At 46.0% G+C, this 15,856-nt stretch overlaps 1 protein-coding gene across 1 annotated transcript in view; it reads right to left on the bottom strand.

Moving 5' to 3' along the window:
* Positions 1-2,371: 2,371 nt before the first annotated feature.
* LRP1B (LDL receptor related protein 1B) overlaps positions 2,372-15,856 on the bottom strand; it is a 1,445,547-nt gene continuing 1,432,062 nt past the window's right edge. The window contains exons 89-90 of the mRNA XM_033944130.1: positions 8,339-8,437; positions 2,372-2,519 (exon numbers count right to left, since the gene is read on the bottom strand). Coding sequence (XP_033800021.1) covers positions 2,379-2,519; positions 8,339-8,437 — 240 coding nt within the window. The 3' untranslated portion in view covers positions 2,372-2,378. The remainder of the gene's footprint in view (positions 2,520-8,338; positions 8,438-15,856) is intronic.

Below are 15,856 nucleotides of genomic sequence, written 5' to 3'. Positions count from 1 at the left end.
TACGAGGGATTGGACTCGGATTCTAAAAACCGACGTAACAAAATAAGCTTTAAGGGATCTGAGTTTCCAGAGAGTGAAAAATCCCTTTCTGATTAAGGAATCTACTTGGTTTTTCATGGTTAGGCATTAATCCAGAGTTACACCTAGTATCTTTATGGAGGGCTGGATAGGGTAACTAAGGTTATTGATACAGAGGGGTGATTTAATGTCAAGTGGATATGGTGAAGCAATGAAAAAAGTCGTTTTATCTGTTTAAGTTTGAGCCTAAAGTTTGTCATCCATTGTTCCATCATGTTTATAGCTTCTGAAGCTTTGGGAATAGTTTCGGAGACAGAATTGGTGAATGGGATGATAATCGTGAAATCATCTGCATAACTAAATAGTTTTATCCCCAGCTGGGTTAGCTTCATGCCCAGTGAGGACATGTAGACGTTGAAGAGCAATGGGGATATTGGAGAGCCTTGGGGCACACCAGATGGATTGCTCTAGGTGTCGGAAAGCTCATAATATCCTAGTAGTAGGAATGAGATTCCCCTAGCCACTTCTCTAAAAGATGAGTATCATTAAAAAATGTTATTAAGTGAACTATAAATTATATTTATATATAAGAGAACAAGAGAGAGGTTTATCTAGAGAAACTGAGAGTAATTCAGACAGATGACAATAACAGTGGAATATGTCTGCATGTTTTAAAGTTTACTCGTACAGCACCACCACCGAAGTCTGTAATATCTTATTCAGAGTTTGAATTATGAATAAATCTGGAGATTAATGAAACTAGAAGCATACATTTAAGTATGTACCCCCAAATTATATATATAGCATCCCCCCAAAAATTGACGACAATCAGAACAGTACTTAGCGCAATTCTACAAGGTGTGTGTACTTTTTATAGAATTGTGTTTAGCGCCTGTATGCGTTGCACAAGTTAGGCACACTCATTTAGGCCAGCTAAAACCAGACCTAAACACCTGTGCCTGAGTTGTGCATGGATCGGGCATATTCTGCAACAATGCGCATAACTTTTAGGAATGCCCACAATGTGCCCCCTGGCCACGCCCCTTTTCAAATTCACGCACTGCACGTGGCACACACTTTCTTTAAAAACAGAATCACGCTGTCCAAGTTGTGTGCGTAACTTTTAATGAGTGCCAATTTGCATCAATTATGAGGTGTTCATTGACAATTAATCAGTTAAGATGTGCGCATAAATTGGCTGCGTGTAACAATTTATGTGTTACCCTTAAGGCGCCTTATACAGAATTTCGGGGGTTAGCCTTAGTATATATTTAAAAGACCCTTTTGACAAAGGTGATTATGGAAGCAGACCGCAGTAATCGCTCTGATGCCCATAGGGATTCAATGGACGGCGGAGTATTTGCTATATGGCAGCCACTACTACGCCTTTGTAAAAGGGGGGGGAGGGTAGGTTAGAAGGCTAAACCCTTTGAATATCAGCCTCAAGGAGATTATAGGCTTTGTCCCATAAGAAGAAACGTACTTGACAAGTCAGTTTCACTAGATTCAATTTATCAGTATTTGCTAAACGTGGAGGTTTACATCACGCATTATCAAAAATATAATAAGCTATTATTGAACCCTGGAACATAACTATGTATATATTTATATAGATAACTGAGGGTTCTGAATCTATGACCTTGTTTACTGCTGGACAACCTAGGTTAGTTTTAAAAGAAATGGACTTGTAAAATAAGGGCCGCGTTCGGGCCTTAACACGCGGAATAGCACCCGCTAAAATGCTGCGTGCGCTAGCCGCTACCGCCTCCTCTTGAGCAGGCGGTAGTTTTTTGGCTAGGCTAATCCAGTATGTGTGCTAAAAAGGAGCCCTAAATTGTGAATTCAGTTAACTGTTTTATTGTGTGTGAGTGTGTGTGTGGTTTTTGTTTTTGTTATGATCAGCAACCAAACAGAAGGGCACTAGTACCGGACACAAAGGTAAGGCATTCAACCGCTCTTTCAAGCCATTCAAGCAGAACGAAAATTAAATACTGCTTCTGGGAAGTGTAGATAGAACCTTTGTTCACCGAGTAGAATCAAAAACATTTGTACAAAAATGGATTGCTCATTTTCACACTACCAAGAAACATGTTACCTTTAATCTTAACAAATTCAAAGGGTATTTTGTAACAGCAGCATTATTTTAAATTGTACCGTAGTGCAGTTTATTTTTCATAAAAATACCATACAAATGGTCAGTCAAAAGTCATCAGCAGAACAACAAAAAAAAAAAAACAACAACAAAAAAACAAAACAAAGAAAGTAATGCTGATGCCCAAACAATTATAATACTGTTGGTACATAGAAAAGTAATCATTGTATTTTATACATTTATACAGAGTATAAAAGGTAACTGAAGATTATGCCATTGTTTCTCTTATCCCAGTTTCTATTTTCTTTGGAAGGAGTTCTTTTCGTTCATCAACACTTGCTAAGGAGTTTCGACAGTTCTGTCCCTCTACAAACAATTTAGCATATACAGGGTTGGAGTAATTTGTTGGCTGAAAAGAGAGCACATGGTGTAGGTTAATAATATTATGAAAGTGTGATGAGCTTATAGCAATAATATGTAAAATCATGCGTCATGAAAAACCATCATTTGGCAAAGAAATCGGAGCGTTTAATCTTCAACAAAGAATAGTTAAAAAAAAAAAAATGAAAACAATGGTATCTTTAAAAATGAAGTTCACCATCCTAAAACTTCTGTTCGTACGGGTCCTTTTACTAAAGTGCGGTAGCCAATTTAGCGCGCCTTTGAAAAAGAAGGGGGTTAATGTCTCTCTTGACATTTCCAGATATTTTTTTCTCCTTATTTGCATGTTCTGCTTTAGGAGGATAGATGTGCAAAAAACCTGAATGTATAAAATGAAATATCCCAAAATTATAAATTCAACAATTCAATTAGCCTGGCCGGATAGAAAGTTGAAGATTTCAGAGCCTGAATAACCTAATAGCAGAGGCTATTACTGTAACAGGTTTCTAGCATAATTGGAAGTGATATGAAGCCCAGGGATATGCTGTCATTTAAAAGTAACAAACACACACACAATGATATCTTTGGGGTCTTTAGAGGACGGAGACCCCAATCCCCCCTCTCCCCACCGCCGATCGCAGTGGGCCCCCCCCCCAATCCAGTGTATCGACCGGCCGGCTGCGCGCACCGCCCAGCCACGCCGGGCCAGCGGCACAGGCTGGACCCGTCCGCGGCTGGAGATTCCCTCTGGCGTGTGCGGCGGCCCCCCTGAGACGCTCCTACTTCGCAGGATCGAGGGAGCGCCTCGGCGGGCTCTGGCAGGCGGCGGAACCACAAGGGAGAGTCAGGGGTGTGCTACGCGACTCACGTTCCGCGTGACTCCGTAGGCGTGAGTACACACCGGGAGCAGAGTGAGCCAGCGAGAGACAAACCCGCCAACTAGGAGACATGCCGCAATGGTCTCCCGCGATCTCCCCTCCGCTCTCAATGGCTCAGGGACTGCGCCCGGCCGCGTGTGCAGCGGCCCAACGTCCCAGCCCACACTCGGCCGCAGAACACTGGAGCCGGAGGCGCCTCCGCGGGAGCGCTCCAGCAAGGCGAGAGGCAAACAAAATCGCCGCTGCAGTGGGCGAGCGGAAGGGAAGCCGCGTCCGCCTCGTGTGAAGCCGGATCGAAAGGGGTGATCTCCCCTCCGCTCACCCCTAATCTATCCTACCCCCCTCCCCCCCCCCTCTACACCTAGCCGATTGGCCCCAAGGCTTCGGCCGATTTGTCATCGCTCCTCCCTATGTGGTTTGGAGCTTGTTCTAAAGTGTGGTAAATTTTGCATGTACTGTTATATAGCAGGATTCCTACTGTACACACTGGTTATGGCGCTTATATTAAGCCTATTCTACAAAGAAAGGAAGGTGCCTACTTTATGGAATATGGAGGGGCCACTGAAAAGTTCTCAGCCCGAACAAGAAGAGAATGATGTGGAGCCATCAAACTTACAAGTTATTCCACGCTTTTCTTGACACTTTATTTCATATCATTGAAATGAAAAATGTCAAGAAAAGCGTGGAATAACCTGTACGTTTCATGACTCCACATCATTCTCTTCTTCACGGGGCTGAAAATTTATTCAGCAGGCCCCTCGAACTAGCACAAATGAAAACAAATTCATGCACATATCCAGTAGAAGAAAGGAGGTATTGATGATTCTGTACAAGTCACTGACGAAGCCCCATTTGGAATACTGTGTTCGGTTTTGAAAGTCATATCTCACTAAGGATATCAAAAGACTTACAGCTATTCAGAGAAAGGCAACAGAAATGATAGAGGGCTTTGGTCAAAAGACATAGGAACAGACATACTGGGTCAGACCAATAGTCCATCTAGTCCAGTATCCTGTTTTCGACAGTGGTCAATCCAGGTCACAAACCCAAATAATAGCAACATTGCATGCTACCGATCCCAGGGCAAGCAGTGGTTTCCCCTATGTCTATCTCAATAGCTGACTAAATTTTTTTAAATTATTAACATAGAACACTTTACTAATAATCACTTCTATAGTTCTATTAGATGTCCATATTATATTGCAGGACTCTGTCCCTAGTGGGCTCACAATCTGTTTTTTGTACCTGAGGCAATGAAGGTTTGAGCGACTTGCCCAGGTTCCCAAGGAGCTGCAGAGGGAATTCAACCCCGTTCCCCTGGTTCTCAAGCCACTGCACTAACCATTAGGCTACTATCCTACTCCAAAGAGCAGAAGTGGGAATTGACCCTCATTCCCTTGCACTAACCACTAGGCTACTCCTCCAAGAAGAGACTAGAAGACCTCAATATGTGTATCCTAGAGCAGTGGTCTTAAACTTATGGCCCCCCAGGTGCTATTCTGCAGTCCGTGGTCTGGACGCGATGATCGAGTGTTGGCTCCCTTGCTGCAGTCTTTTCTTCCATTCAAAGCCACGGGTGGTGGCTCCTCACGAGATCTGTGCCTGCATCGGAAGCCTCTCTGACATCACAACATCAGAGAGAAGGCTTCTGATGCAGGTGTGCATCGCGCGAGGAGCCGCCATCCATGGCTTTGAATGGAAAAAAAGACTGCAGCAAGGGAGCCGACACTCGATCATTGCATCCAGGGAAGGAGGGAGGGGGAAGAAAAATGCTGCTGCTGCATGGGGGAAGGGGGGGAAGAGAAATGCTGCTGTTGCAGGGGAGAAGGGGGGAAGAGAAATGCTGCTGCTGCTGCTGTATAAGGGGAGGGGGAAACAGAAATGCTGCTGCTGCTGCACAGGGAAGGGAGAATGCTGCTGCTGCACATGGAAGGGGGAGGGAAATGGTGCTGCTACTGCACCCAGTTGGGGAGAGAGAGGGAAGGAGGGACAAGGAAGACAAAGGAGAGGAGAGGAAGAAGAGATGCCAAGTCCGAGGGAAGGAAAGGAGATACCAGACCATGGAGGGGGAGGGAGAGATGCCAGGGCATGAGGGAGGGAAAGAGACAGATGCCAGACCAGGGGAAAGGAAGGAAGGAGGGAGGGAGAGAAAGGAAGGACAGAGATGTCAGACCATGGAAATATGGAGGGAAGGTGAGAGAGATAGGAATGGAAGGTAAGACATAGAAAAGTAGATTTTGAGAAGAAAGCAGAAAAATGGAAAAATTTAATGTTAAGTTAATGCCAAAGATGGATGCAAGGCAGAAAGTGAAGACGGAGAGAAAAAGTCAAAGGACAAGAAGGCCCTGGAAACATAGTTAAAAACACAGAAAAATGAAGTCACCAGACAACAAAGGTAGGGGAAATGATTTTATTTTCAATATAGTGATTGAAATGTGTCAGTTTTGAGAAAGGAAAAATGTTAAACTTTAACTGTGAGGGCCACAGAAAAAATAGTTAATGTCTTATTAAATAAATTACAATTTTGGATGAGATAAAACTTTATATTTTAAAAATCTCTCCTTTAACAGTTAAAGCATCATTAATATTTTTTTCTGCAGCCCTCCAAGTACCTACAAATCCAAAATGTGGCCCTGCAAAGGGTTTGAGTTTGAGACCACTGCCCTAGAGGAAAGAAGGGATGGGGAGATATGATACAGACATTTAAATACTTAAAAGGTTAAAAATACTTAAAAATATGCAAGCTCATTTTTTTTTTTCAGGGACAGGGAAGTGGTAGAACTAGAAGTTATGAGTTCAGGTTTGAAGGATGGAAGACTTAGGAGCTCAACCCTCCATTATCTTACAACAAACTTAGATTATCATTCAGGGAAAGGGAAAGAAAAAGACTTACCTCCTATTTTACTAAGATATGCTATGCATTTTAGCACGTGTTTAGCGCACTCTAAATAAACACACGCGCTAACTGCTAACAAATCCATAGACTAACATGCACGCATTAGCGTTTAGCATGTGGTTAGCATGCACTAAAAAGCTTAGCGCACTTTAGTAAAAGGAGCCCTTAGTTTACCTAAATGTAACTTATCTTGAACTACTAATAAAAAATACATGAGTTAAAAATAAATAAGATTTGGTCACAGCTTGGCAACCCAATCCTCCCAGTCAGGAAAAACAACACTGGTTTTTAGTTGACATAATTTCTCCGGGCATAAAGCAGTTTGCACTGTTCCAGGTTATTTGATTTACTTAGCAATGAGGTGTTTTCCATGTACTACTAAAACTTATCATTTCTTTGGCACTGTTAGTTGTACACAGCACTGCACATGAAACATGAGGGTAGGGAGCTGTGTTAGTCTTTTTTCTTCGTATTAGCAGAGTAGTTTGGTAGATACTGATTGTTTACAGTTTGGGCTTATATAGCAGCTTGTATTATGAGTTGACAATGTACAGTGGAACCTTGGTTTACGAGCATAATTCATTCCAGAAGCATGCTTGTAAACCAAATTACTTGTATATCAAAGCAAGTTTCCCCATAGGAAGTAAGGGAAACTCACTTGATACGTTCCTACCCCCCACCCCCCAAGGTCAGTGGAGCTGCTCTACCCCCCCCCCTCCGATAACCAGCATCGCTCCTCCCGCTTGCGAATACCCCCTTGTGCGAACCGCCCCCCCTGCACGAACTGGCACCCCTCCGCCCGAACAGCATTCAGTCTTACTCCCATCTGGCACAGGCAGGCAGCCTACAGGACGTGCCGGTGCCGGCGAAAGAAGTTCCTGACTCTTGCCTGGGCATTGAGCATCTACGCATGCTCAAGACCTTCTGGTTCTCGCTCTCTCTGAGATTCTCGGAGATTTCAGGGGGTGTCGGTTCGCGCACGGGGGGAGTGATGCCGGTTCTCGGGGGGGGGGGTGCTCGCTAATCGAGTCAACACTCGGTTTGCGATACAAGATTTGCGAGAATTTTTTGCTCGTCTTGCAAAACACTCACAAACCAAGGTTTGCCTGTATTTTACTTCACTGTCGGCCTATGTTGGAACATTGAATAAAGCTGTTAATATAGACTTGCAAAATTTAATTACAAATGCAAATAAACCAGAAGCTCAATTTCATTCAATACTTATATTTAGCAACAAGGTTGAGTAACTCACAAATATATAATCCCTCTTTTACAAAGGTGCGCTATGTTTTTTAGCGCACGCTAAGCACACGCTAAACGCTAACGTGTACATGTTATCCTATGGACGCATTAGTGTTTAGCGCGCACGTTGATTTAGCATGCACTAATCACGTGCTAAAACGCTTAGTGCACCTTTGTAAAAGAGGGCCATAAGGTCTTAAATTCCTTTGAATATTGACCACTAAGTGAATCTTACCCTTAGGCCCTCTTTTACAAAAGTGTGCTAAGCGTTTTAGCGCAGATGTAGCACACGCTAAATCAACATGTGTGCTAACCACTAACACATCCTTAGGATAACATACACGCGTATTTAGCATGCGCTAATGTCTAGCGTGCGCTAATGTCTAGCATGCGCTAATATTTAGCACACGCTAAAAAGCTTAGCGCACCTTTGTAAAAGAGGAGGCTAGTTTTGATTACATCAAACCCTGCAAATACTGTTTCTAAATAAAAATATTTATTTTAAATGTAAGTTCTTATATTGTAATGTCCTCTTAAGTTAATGGAATGTAGCACCATTTTTATTTCTCGACACTAAGTACATGCAAGTAATGTAATTTGGAATCATATAGTCAAATTTTGTTGAAACCAAATTACCCCCAAAACATTTGGTATAGCCACTCCCCACCCACCAAATAAAAGCAACTTTAATACTGTGGGGAAGTAAACAATAGTACAGTTAAAATGTTTCTGCTATAGGCCAATATGAAATCCTTAGAACAACAACAACAAAAAGGCGGGAAGGGAGGTGACTTATGATATGGTGATCATGGGAAATGAATTCTCTCTCACCCCTGGAGTTAGTGGTCCTTTCAAGTCAGAGTTTAGGTAGATAGGCGGTGCTGTGTGAGGAAGCTTGAAAACAGCAGGCCCTCCCCCTATGTATCGGGGCTGTATATAAAGAGAGTGTTAGTTGTCTTTAGTATTTGTGTACTTTTCATGCATTTTAAAACTATTTAATTATAGTTACTGATTTTACAAACAAATACTATTCTTTGAGTCATCTCTCTATACATGTATATATATACTGTGTTCCCCCGAAAATAAGACACTGTGTTATATTAATTTTGGGCCTATAAAAGGCACTAGGTCTTATTTTTGGGGTAGGTCTTATTTTTTTCATGTACAATGATCATCTCTTCCTTCCTCTCCTCCACCCCAATTCTTCCTATTAACTTTCTATCTCCCACATGTGCAGCAACTTCCCTCCCCCCTCACCCATTCCCTTGTGCAGTATCTTTCTATCCCTCCCACCCATTCCTTGTGCAGCAGAACCCTTGCAGCTTCTATCCCTCCCTTCCTCCCATCCCCCTGTATAGCATCTTTCTATTCCCCGCTGCAGTACCCCTCTCCCCTCCCCTACCCGCCTACCCAGTTCTCCCTCCCATCCGAACTGTGAGTCAGAAATAAATACCTTAAAATAAACCTGCAGCGTCAGCAGTAATCTAGACAGGCTGCTTCGCAGCATGGGCCGTTCCTCTGCCGCAACACTGATGACATCATCAGCAATACGGCAGAAGAACGGCCCAGGCCGCGAAGCAGCCTGTCTAGATTTGCTGCCGGTTTGTTATAAGGTATTTATTTCTGTCTCACGGTTCGGATGGGAGGGAGAGATGGGGGCGGGAAGGGGGAGAAGCGCTGCTGCTGGCGACTAGGACTTATTTTTGGGGGTAGGTCTTATTTTCGGGGAAACACGGTACATATATTGGAACACACAAATTTGTTTTTAGCCAAAAAGAAAAGCTAAATTATAGGAGACTATGAATTTTTTGTTTGTTCTGCCAATAGCATTAAACATCTATGATCTATAAAATAAAACATTTCAACAAGAAATTACATTGATCGTGTTATTATGTTATTATTCCCCTCCCCCCCTTTTTTTTTTTTTTTTTTTACAGAACTGCAAAAGCGGTTTTTAGCACCAGATGGCACGCTGAATGCTCTGTACGGTTCTGATGCTCATAGAGTTCCTATGAGTTCTGGGAGCAGCGCAGAGCATTCAGCACGCCCACAAGCGCTAAAAACTGCTTTGCGGTTTTGTAAAAGGGGGGGGGGGTGTATGTTCTGTGATCAATTTGTGAAAGGATCACTTTGGCCCTCTTTTACAAAGGTGTGCTAAGCGTTTTAGCACGGATTTAGCGCGTGCTGAATCAACACGTGTGCTAACCGCTAATGCATCCATAGGATAACATGCACGCATTAGCGGTTAGCACGTGTTTAGCGTGCGATAATATTTAGCACGCGCTAAAAAGCTTAGCGCACCTTTGTAAAAGAGGGGGTTTGTAGTATAATAGACCTGCAAAAGTGTGAAATCAAAAGCAGCCCTGTTTCTGGAAGAAAATAATTCATATTTATTATAATTCAACCAATCCCTGGTGAAGAAGAGTAAAGGATTTATATATATATATATATATATATATATATATATATATATATATTTTATTTTTTTTTTTATTTTTTTTTTTTTTTAAAGTACATTTCACTATATTAATAGTTTCAAAGTAAACCAACAAACCAGATTTAATTTGAAACTATAAAGTTTAATTTTCCATGTTCTCTTATACAAATCACATCTCAAATTGCTTCACCACAGACATACACTTACAAGCTAAGAATAGACAAAATATCTTGTTTCAGTCATATTTTACAAAACCAAGTACAGTACTCTCAAAACAATGTCTACTAAAAAGACTCAAAATAACCATATAGTTACAAGGCTGTTAAATTGTATCCAATTAATATATAAGATGTAACAACTGATATTTGGAGGAGGAAGAGACTTCAAGAGCTCAGGGAGATACACTTTGGAACTTAAAAACATTCCTGACCTACTCACACATTAATGAGCCATCATTAGTCATAAAAACCTCCTCCATGCTGTAAAACATCCATATATCTTCTTCCTAATTTTTTTTAATTTTAAATTCTTTTATTATATGTCCACTTTTTTTTACTCTACAATATCCTCACAATCAGTACATAAGTAGAAAATAAACATGGAGGTCTGATCTTCTATCGGATAGTAAACCCTGGCAGTATCTTCTATCGGATAGTAAACTGAGCAGTTCATTGGAACTGCCAGTTAAATCTAAGTGGGGCATTTATTTTCTACATATGTAGTGATTGTGAGGATATTAAAGAGTAAAAAGGAGGTCATTTCAGGCACCTATCACAACCCTAGGGAGATGCCTAGGGCCTCCCAAGCTTACCAATATATCCTTTTTAATGGGGCATTCCTGATGCTTCCCTGTCTGTTGACGTATGCCACCACTGTGGCATTATCTTAAAAAACCTTGACCACATAGTCTTCCAGGATTACTTCCAAGGCCTGCAGCGCTAGACAAATAGTACTGAGTTCCAATCTTTTGATGGATCATTTTATTTGCAAGTGTATCCAGTGGCCCTGAAATGGCCAACCCTTTCTATAATCTCCCAGCCATACAGTATGCCATCTGTCATCACTATCAACCAAGATGAGACATGAAAATACATTCCCTTGGATAGTGTCTCTGCTCAAAGCCACCATTGTAATGGCATCTGGAGTGAGTCAGCCTTGAAAAACTAGCTGGACAACAGAGCATTCTGAATGAGGCATATATGAGCTTTTACCCAGGGTATCATTTAAAAGGTAGGAACCATTGACCCCAGCACCTGCAGCTGGTGTCAAGATGTGGGAGCTGGCATGACCAGTATGTCCAGAATCTGATGCTGCAGCTTCAGTTTATGATTCTCTGGAAGAAAAACATGGCCCTATGCCATCTTGAAGAGTATTCCCAGGTAACTCTATGGATTGGGTTGGATCCAGATGACTCTTCTGGAAACTGATGATACATCCCAGGTTCTGTAACAGTTTCACTACTTGTGCCACTTTTTTGAGGTTGGCTATCTTGGATGGGGCTATGATTCACCAATCATCCAAGTATGGATGTACCTAAATCCCTGCTTTGCGTAAGTGTTCTGGTAAAAAGTACGAGGTGCTGTGGCCAACCTGAAATGTAGTGCCAGGAGCTGAAAATGCCTTTCCAGTATATGGAATCGGAGTAACTTCATCTGTTCCGGGAAGATGACAGTATGCAAGTAAGCCTCCATCAAATCCAGTGAGGCTAAGAACTCCCCTGGAGAAACTGAGAAAATGATCAAACGCACGGTCTCCATCTGAAACTGAGGCACTCTTAGGCATGCATTGACAGACTTCAGATCTAAACTTGATCTGCAGTCATACAAGTCTGAAGGAGTTGCCATACAGTGAGAGATTGGAGAAACTGGGTATTTTCTCCCTTGAAAAGAGGAGACTGAGAGGACACATGATCGAAACATTCAAAATACTGAAGGGAATAGACTTAGTAGATAAAGACAGACTGTTCACACTCTCCAAGGTAGGGAGAACGAGAGGGCACTCTCTTTTTTAAAAAAAAAAATCTTTATTCATTTTTAAACCTTCAACAAGTAATTTAAATATACATTCATATATACTCTAAAGTTGAAAGGGGATAGATTCCATACAAACGTAAGGAAGTTCTTCTTCACCCAGAGAGTAGTGGAGAGCTGGAACGCTCTTCCGGAGTCTGTTGTAGGGGAAAACACCCTCCAGGGTTTCAAGACTAAGCTGGACAAGTTCCTGCTAAACTGAGACGTACACAGGCGAGGCTGGACTCATTTAGAGCACTGGTCATTGACCTGGGGGCCGCCGTGTGAGCGGACTGCTGGGCAGGATGGACCACTGGTCTGACCCAGCAGCGGCAATTCTTATGTTCTTATATAGGTTCTTATATACTCTGACATGGGTTTTGCACTTTGGCATTCGCTACAAAAATGAAAAGATAAGTGTGATGCTTTTAATGTTGTATATTTTCTTCAAGTTTGATTTATACACTTTTGTCACTTTATTCACAAAGAACTCAATGAATGATACCTTCTCCTGCAGATCTGGATAGAAATCCTTGATGATTCACCAGAGCAGGCATCTGAGAGTTCTTTTCTTTATCCCAGGACAAGCAGGCATGATATTCTCACATGTGGGTGACGTCATCTACGGAGCCCCAGCGCGGACAGCTTTTCAAGCAAACTTGCTAGAAGTTTCAAGTTTGCACACTGCACCACGCATGTGTCTGCTTCCTCGCCCACTAGAGGGCGCGTTCCACCTCGTGGTCCTCAGTTCATTTTTTTCCGCGGAGCCAGTAAGCCCTGTGGATTGTGAGCTCCTAAATCTTTTTTGTCGCTGCTTCCTGACACCGCGTCTGTTTATTCGGTCGCTGTGCTTATCGATTTTTTGTGTCGTTTTTATTCTATTCTTTTCTTTTCAAAAAAAAAAAAAAAAAATTTTTTTCTTCTCGTTGGGCTCCGGGGGCTCCCGGAAGCCGTGGCCGAGGGACGTCGATCGTTCCCGGCCAGTTTCGTCGTTGATGTCCCATCCTGTAACGGGTTTCAAAAAGTGCAGCCGGTGCGAGAGGCTGCTCTCTATTACAGACCCCCACCGGTGGTGCATCGTTTGTCTGGGCCCGGAACACCCCACCACCTCGTGCGATCGCTGTTCCACCTTTCAGCCCAGGGCTCTCCGTCGCAGGAGGGCCAGAATGGCAGAGCTGTTTGCGGCGGACCCCGTGGTGAAGGCCTCGACGTCGGCCTCGGCTTCGGCCCCGGCCTCGACCTCGGCCTCGACGACCTCGGGGCCCTCGGCCTCTCCTCGCCCTTCGACTTCCAAGTCGACCTCGGGAAAGAAGACTGCCTCGGGTAAGTCCTCCTTTCCATCCCCTACAGGGTCTGCAAAGAAGCCGTCCTCTGCTTCGACCAAGGCGGGTGGGTCGTCCTCGGCCACGCCTCGGGCCCCGCCCGTGCAAGCCCCGAGGGAACACTCGAGACCGAGGTCGCCCTCCAGGGAGCATGCCCCGGATTCGGACCTCCCGACTTTCGTCGGGATCCCGGCTTTCCAGGAGCTCCTCAGAGCGCTCATATCATCGGAGCTGTCGGGGGCCCTGGAACAGCTGCAACGGGCTTCGACCCCGGCGGCTGTTGCCTCGGAGGCCTCGGCCTCGGCGACCTCGGCCTCGGGTGCCGGGGCTCCCTCTACCTCGGAGACCGGGGCTCCCTCGACCTCGGAGACCGGGGCTCCTCTGACCTCGGTCTCGGCGGTCGAGGCTCCGACCGCCTCGGCCTCGGCTTCTGTCTTACCATCGATCTCGGGGGATCAGCCGGAGCGTAGCGTGCGGCCCCGGGACAAGATGCGTCGGGTCCGCCGCATTTCCTCGTCGTCGTCCTCGAGGTCCTCCCGGGGGTCTTCGCCCTCGACTCGGACTCGGTCGAAGCGCCGGCCGAGGAAGCCGAAGCGCTCACGGGGCTCGCCTCGAGGGCGCGGTCGGTCTTCCCCGATCGGGGGCGAGGCGTTGCGGGTGTCGGAGTTGCGCATGGACAATCCGAAGCTTCTCCGCTCCCCGGCGCGTGGGGTGTCCCGTTCTTCCTCGCTGAGGAAACGGGAGGGGGCTCTCGTCCCCCGGACCCCGGGGTCCTCGCCCCGGGCCTCGTCGAGGCGGACACATTCTCCTACCCCCTCGAGGCCTGTGGAGAAGACATCATGGGGCTCGGGGTCAGGGAGAGACCCTTTGTATTATTCGCACGAGGCCTCTCCTGTTTCCTCGGCGAGAAAGTCGAGATCTCCTTCCCCGCCTGCTAGACCGTCTTCATTCTCGGTTTTTGTGCGGGACATGGCTAAGGCTCTCGGGTTGGACCTCTCGGTGGGATCCCAATATTCTAAGGAGTTCCTTGAGGAGCAGGACCTTCCAACTCCGCCTAGGGAGGCTCCTCGGCTCCCATACAATGCGGTCCTCCTGCAGACTTGGTTAAAAAATTTGTCAAACCCTCTTACAGTCACGTCAGTCCCGTCCAAGATGGAGGGCAAATACAGGACGGTGCCGGCTAAAGGGTTCGACAAGGCGCAGCTCTCCCACCAGTCTTTGCTGGTGGAATCTGCCCTTAAGAAGTCGCAGCCTTCCCGGGTTTCTGCGGCGGTTCCACCTGGTAGGGAGGGCCGGACCCTGGACAAGTTTGGCCGTCGCCTTTATTCTAATTCCCTGATGGCCACCAGGGTGTTAAATTATGCCTTCACTTTTTCCTCCTATCTTCGGGGTATGGTGAAGGACCTCCCTCAGTTTCGTGACTCCCTACCGGACTCCCAGAAGGCAGGTTTTGATACATTCAAGTCCAACCTGTCTCAACTGCGGTTGTACCTGTTTCACGCCTTGTACGACGCATTTGAGCTGGTTTCGAGGGTGTCGGCCTTCGCGGTGGCCATGCGCCGTCTGGCCTGGCTTCGCACCCTCGACATGGACCCAAACCTGCAGGACCGCCTTGCAGATTTGCCTTGTGTGGGGTCCGAATTGTTTGACGAGTCGTTAGAGGCGGCGACCAAGAGGTTGTCTGAGCAGGAGCGCTCGTTGGCCTCCTTGGTCCGGCCCAAGCCTAGACCCCCGCCGCAGAAACCCTTCCGCCCTCCCCCAAGGCGGTACCCCCAAAAATCTACTCCCGCCTTTTCCAGACCGCCGCCTAGACGCCAGGCTCAGAGGGGCAGAGGGGGACAAACGCAAGCCCCGGCGCAGGGCCCTTCCAAGCCCGCGCCTTCTTTTTGACGGGCTGAGCGGATGGGGCCGGTTCCCCTCCGCAACCGCTCAGGACTCCCTGCCTATAGGGGGGCGCCTTCGGTCCTTTTACCCTGCCTGGACCGAAATTACATCAGACGCCTGGGTGCTCCGGACCGTCTCCGAGGGCTACTCTCTCAATTTCTTCTCTGTGCCACCGGATATGCCTCCGGGTCCTTCCACTTGCAATCGGAGCCAGCTTCCCGTCCTGCTGGCCGAGGCCCGGGCCCTGTTGAAGCTTCGGGCAGTCGAACCCGTTCCCGCAGATCAACGGGGGACCGGGTTTTACTCCCGCTACTTTCTGGTCCCGAAAAAGACCGGGGACCTACGCCCTATCCTGGACCTCAGAAAGCTCAACAAATTCCTGGTCCGGGAGAAGTTTCGAATGCTGTCTCTCCCGGTTCTATACCCTCTCTTGGAGGAAGGGGACTGGATGTGCTCCCTCGACCTGAAGGAGGCATATACTCATGTGCCGGTGCATCCTGCCTTCCGGAAGTTTTTGAGGTTCCAGGTGGGGGACTTGCACCTTCAGTACAGGGTCCTGCCCTTTGGCCTAGCTTCGTCCCCTCGAGTCTTCACGAAATGCATGGTCGTGGTCGCGGCGGCCCTGAGGACTCGGGGCCTTCAGGTTTTCCCCTACCTGGACGATTGGCTGATCAAAAGCACGACCAGGGAGGGGGTT

The sequence above is a fragment of the Geotrypetes seraphini genome, chromosome 5 (genome assembly GCF_902459505.1).
Source record: "Geotrypetes seraphini chromosome 5, aGeoSer1.1, whole genome shotgun sequence".
NCBI classification, from domain to species: Eukaryota; Metazoa; Chordata; class Amphibia; order Gymnophiona; family Dermophiidae; genus Geotrypetes; species Geotrypetes seraphini.
Note: the sequence above shows the minus strand (reverse complement) of the source record. Positions and strands in the feature narration are given on the sequence as shown.